Genomic DNA, 5,286 nt, shown 5'->3' with positions numbered 1-5,286 from the left:
GTTGTAAAACAGTAGATAAAAATTCTACACGTATATTGAATCTACAGTGACCGATGGCACTTTGAACAAACAATAAATTGAATCCGTTCATTAAAACCAATGTGCAATGATAACCAAGCAGTGTTGCACAGATTAAAGTCTGTCTGGCAGAAAATGATGAGATTATACAGTGATAATCTTGGACAATAAACCATAATCAGTCTTCATAGTTTAATAGTAAACCATAGTTTAATCAACAGATTAACTTCCCTCACGCTACACTGTACAGTGTTATGTAAGGCACAGGTGCCGATTTGTTTCCTGTCTTCAGGTCAACACACAGGAGCTCTGGAAGTCTGCAAGTTGTTTTCTAGACCTAGAAGCTTTTTGTACTATTATGATACATAATATAGCCACATGTGGATGGTTGTACTCTTGCTGTTTATCTGCATTATCACAACTTAGTTGTCAGGCTCTTTATCAGCACTTTGTTTCTTTTTAATAGACTTCAATGCAGCCCAATAAAACTTGGATCTGTGATAACACAGCTGAAGAGAGCGGAGCACATCAATAACTCTTGCAAAACAAGTTTCCATAAAATAAAAAATTTTTACTAGGCAAGGAAAGTTTATTTATATAGCACGATTCAACAACAAGGCGATTCGAAGTGCTTTACAGAGACACTAAAAAACAAAAACAATAAAAAGCATGATTTAAAATTGATTAAAAAAACAGTAGATAAAATCAGAACAGTAGATAAAATCAGTAGTTAAAATGTAAGTTTTGAAATTTAAGCTTAAAAGTGTGGATTTGGTGCTTTATTCAAATGCAGCTGAGAACAGGTGAGTCTTCAACCTGGATTTAAATAAACTGAGTGTTTCAGCTGATCTGAGGCTTTCTGGGAGTTTGTTCCAGATATATGGAGCATAAAAGCTGAATGCAGCTTCTCTGCGTCTATACTATGATATAATATAATTAGAATATATTGATTATAAAATTATACCAATAAACCTTAAAGACCTTATATTAAAAGTGTCAGCTTCCTCTCCTTTTTGCTAATTTCTCAATTTTAGTCATCTCTTTTCCCCAAAGTTAAAACGTATTTTTTGTAAAGAGGGGAAATGGCAGTGTTCTGTCTGTAGGACTAGATCGAGCAGTGAAAGTGTGATTGCTTCCTCTCAACAGCCACGTCTTCCACCTTTGTGGACAGCTGTAATTTTGAGGAGGAGAACATCTGCGGGATGATTCAGGGCTCTGGCGATGCAAAGTGGGAGCAGCTTGCTTCAGTGGCTGGAGGACCTGAGACTGATTTCACCAATTTGGGACAATGCAAAGGTAACCATGAATAATCACAAAAATGTGTGTTATTATGCTAAGCCTTCATGGAAGGATCTTTCCATGCACAAAGGGATTCTTAATCCCAACAGTTCTCCCTTAGTTAAATAAATAGTGTGCACTACAAAAACATTTAGTGCACTTTCAAAAACTGGACTCTGGTTTGTGGAGGGTGGGGATGTCTGAAGAGAGATGTTGAGAGTTCCAAGGAATGATTACCTGTGTGCTCTTATCTGAGTTAAGAGCTACTGCTTTGGTTACATGTATCTGAAAAACAAAGAGAGCCGAGGTGATTTACAGCAGTGACCTGTGCAAAGTTCAGACTGGAATCAAGATAAAGGGATTTATTGTTTTCACAAAAACACGCTTAGTTTGTTAGAAAAATAACTTGCAAGTGTTTATACGATAAACTCGGCAAGGATAAAATGCTTCAGTACTGATCTCACTAAAAGAGAGAATCATTCTTTATTTGGTTTTCTATTCGTTAAGTTGAACTACTGCTGTGCTAACAACAAAAAGACAAACCCAGTATCCCACTGCTTTAATACCAGTGGTACATCAAGAGAATAAAAACTGATGCCTGCTAAGAATCTTCAAACCTATATCCTGTTGTTATATAGAGAAAGCAATGAGAAAAATGTTTGTAGGACTTCACAAACAGATTGGAAGGTTTTTCAATGTGAAAGATTTAAAACATTCAGAAAATAAAGTACTTTATTGTACCTTTAAGGTGCACAACTGCTTGCTACTGAGGTAATACCCTCTAGGTACTACTGCTACTGCCTAGTCTGTACAGTACTTGGCAAAATTCTCATGACACTCCTAATTTCTCTATATTTTGATTCCATAATCAAAATAATAATATCAAATAATCTAAATTTGAGTCCATCTTGTGATGTTTAAAGTGGTGTTGAGCAATAATTTTTCATTCTTTCGTCATTGGCTGCTTTTTCACTCAGTTTCAGTTCAGTCCTTCTACATGACCATTGTAAGCAGAATGCTTTGTTGTTTGTTGAACCACTAACCACTGACCTATTATTCATTTAAGCATTATAAGCACTTAACTAATTTGATGGACTAGTGTTGTGTCTACACAAAACAGAAAATTTAGCAAAGAAACCATTTAAATTGGACCCGTAGGCACTTTGTTACTAGAAGTCTGTTGCAAAAACACATAATTTGTTTCAACTTCTTTAGTCAAACCTAGGAAAATACTAAAGATAATGTTTTTGCACCAAGAAGTTGATTCTCAATTAGCTGATAATTTGGCATATCTCAAGATGTTGAGTCATTAAAAAATCTGAGGAAACTGGGCAAAAGAAAAAGACAAAAGAAGAAGCAGATGCCTTAAAAAGAAGAGAGATGCAACAAGCATCTGTAGTTGTTTGAAATACAGTATTTCAACAATTATTTGTCTTTCACAGGCAATCAGATTTGCTGTAACATCCCAATGTTGATACTTAATATCACCATTGATTTTTGCTGTCCAGGGAAAGGTTACTTCATGCACTTCAGCACAGCCTCTGCACTACCTGGCGAGCGTGCTTTTCTGGAGAGTCGCTGGCTTTATCCCAAATCTGGAGCCCAGTGTCTGCAGTTCTTCCTCTATAACTCCGGGGCAGACGATGATGTTCTCAACATCTGGGTGAGAGAGTACGACAAGGCCAACCCCAACGGGAAAATGAAGCTCTTCCACAGCATTTCAGGTAAGAAATGACATACAGACCGAGTTGTGATTGTGAAGGTTATTGTTAAAGGTGTGATTTGGAAAGTTCTGAATTTGGTGACACTTAGCGAACGCATCAATACATTTAACCGAGATTTGTAAAAAGAACAATTAAATTGAGTTTTAAATGAATGAAAAACTTTATACACGGATGTGTTAAAGTTCGGATATAATTGATAAATTAAGAATTAACATCTGTTCTTCCATCTTTGCAGGAGGTGTCATGGGCTCCTGGGAGCTGCATAACATCAACCTGAACGTGACGCAGAAGGCCCGAGTGGTTTTCGAGGGCGTGAGGGGAATGAATCCATCAAAGGGAGGTTTCTCTTTGGATGACATTAACCTGTCATCCACAAAGTGTCCTCATCACATCTGGCACATCCGTGGCATCAACGAGCTGCTGGCCACCACACCAGCTGGAAAGAGAATGAGCAGCCCTCGCTTCATGTCACCAACAGGTTACACCTTCCAGGTAAATTACTATTTAATATTTATATATCTTTTTAATTCTGTTGCATTAAAAATAACTGGAAACACTTCAAAGTACGGTCCTCCATAATAAATAAAACACTATTTTTGTTTATTTATGACGTTCAAATACATTTAGTCACTATTTTAGAGCCTGTCTTTTTCAAATGGGAGAGAAACAAAAGGTTTTTGAACCAGTGTACATTAGGTAATGAACGTGGAAACCCTGTGGTAGCTTCATATTGCCCTGCCCTCTTCAGGTAGGTGTTTACCTAAACGGGCAAAGCAGCAATCCAGGGTATATGGCCATCTACTTCCACCTGACCTCAGGCCCCAATGACGACAATCTCAAGTGGCCATGTCCATGGCACCAAGCAACCATGACCTTGATGGATCAGCAGTCCGACATCAGGCAGCACATGAACATGAACCGAATGATCACAACAGACCCTGCGAAGATGTCCTCTGATGGTAAGAAGCAGGGCAACAGGTTAACTAATTATTTGTCAAGTCATTCCGTGTTTTCAGTGAGCTGTTGCGTTTCCATGTTTTCTCTCCAGGTACTGAGTTCTTCTGGGATAATCCCAAGATTGTGGGCTCTAAAATAACTGAGTCTGATGGCAGTTATTACTATCGAGGCCCAGGGTTTGGAACAAGTAGCTTCATCACCCACGACAGACTGAGGAGCAGATACTTCATCAAAGGAGACGACGCCTTCTTCCTCTTCAGTCTGGAAGGTGAGGAAGCTTTTAGACAACAGATGGGAACCACAATGTTTTGATCAGAATTACAATTCTGAGACAAATATTATGACCCACCCCTGTTTGGTTAGCCTTGCCATTTTTGGCTTCCCTCAGATCTATCGGACTTGTTGAAGCCGCAGCCTATGCCCGACTCTGTCGTCCATGGTGATGAGAGACCGATAAAGGCAGCAGATCAAGCAGCTCCACAGGGAGCTGTCAATAACACCACTGTAGTCATAGCTATCGCTGGATCAGTGGCAGGACTCATGCTGGTGGTTTCCATGCTGATTGTGGGGAAAGCCTGGAGGACGAATAAGATGAAGAGACAGCAGGAGGGGGTGATCATTCATAACATATCTGGATTCGTGGAAGTGAGTACGACTAAAACAGAGTCAGCACATCTTCAGTTGTTACTGTGTCCTTTCTGTGCTGATTAGTCTAAAGAAAATTTGATCAAATCCACATTAAATTTCTTTTTTATTACAGGAGCAACCAAGTAAAGATGTATCACCTCCTTTCTCTACACCGTGATGGGCAGTCAAAGGAAACATGTGACAGTGGCCAGAACAGAAACTACAATATGAGTGAATCAGTGATTTCAGCAATTGTTTAATCAGATTGTCACCAAGTGCAATCGGACTTTGAATTAAATAAAATCTGACAGCATTTGTCTTTATAGCATTTGTCCACTTTCTGACATCAGTTATATCTTCAGCGCTACAACACAACATCTCAGGGAGTTTTATAGTGTAAAATGACAACATGGAAAATTATAGAGAAATCCACTAGAAGTGGTGGGAAAAATTCCCTCATAGAAGCAGGTGCATGGAAAGCAGCCATCTGCCACAACCGGGAAAGGAAGAAGAGAAGAGAAGATAAAAGTGATAGACACAAAAAAGCACTACTGGAGCAATGACACAAAGTTAATGACATACAATAGTGGCATATAAAATGGATGGGGAGTGAAACTGGGGTCATGAGTGAAAAGAAGAAAGATATTTAGTGACGCTGAGTCTGTTTTCACAAGACTCCTGG

General features: G+C 38.9%; 1 protein-coding gene across 1 annotated transcript in view; it reads left to right on the top strand.

Annotated features, from left to right (window-relative positions):
• The window catches only part of LOC146607760 (meprin A subunit beta-like), a 22,756-nt gene extending 17,974 nt beyond the window's left edge, over positions 1-4,782 (top strand). The window contains exons 9-15 of the mRNA XM_085347954.1: positions 1,165-1,314; positions 2,805-3,020; positions 3,256-3,512; positions 3,769-3,979; positions 4,069-4,245; positions 4,366-4,622; positions 4,738-4,782. Coding sequence (XP_085204080.1) covers positions 1,165-1,314; positions 2,805-3,020; positions 3,256-3,512; positions 3,769-3,979; positions 4,069-4,245; positions 4,366-4,622; positions 4,738-4,782 — 1,313 coding nt within the window. The remainder of the gene's footprint in view (positions 1-1,164; positions 1,315-2,804; positions 3,021-3,255; positions 3,513-3,768; positions 3,980-4,068; positions 4,246-4,365; positions 4,623-4,737) is intronic.
• The last annotated feature ends 504 nt before the right edge of the window (positions 4,783-5,286 follow it).

This window comes from Diplotaxodon limnothrissa, linkage group LG23, assembly GCF_057381915.1.
Source record: "Diplotaxodon limnothrissa isolate DT_005_m linkage group LG23, D_limnothrissa_male_GT1.1, whole genome shotgun sequence".
In the NCBI taxonomy this organism is placed as follows: domain Eukaryota; kingdom Metazoa; phylum Chordata; class Actinopteri; order Cichliformes; family Cichlidae; genus Diplotaxodon; species Diplotaxodon limnothrissa.
This window is presented reverse-complemented; position numbering and strand designations above follow the sequence as displayed.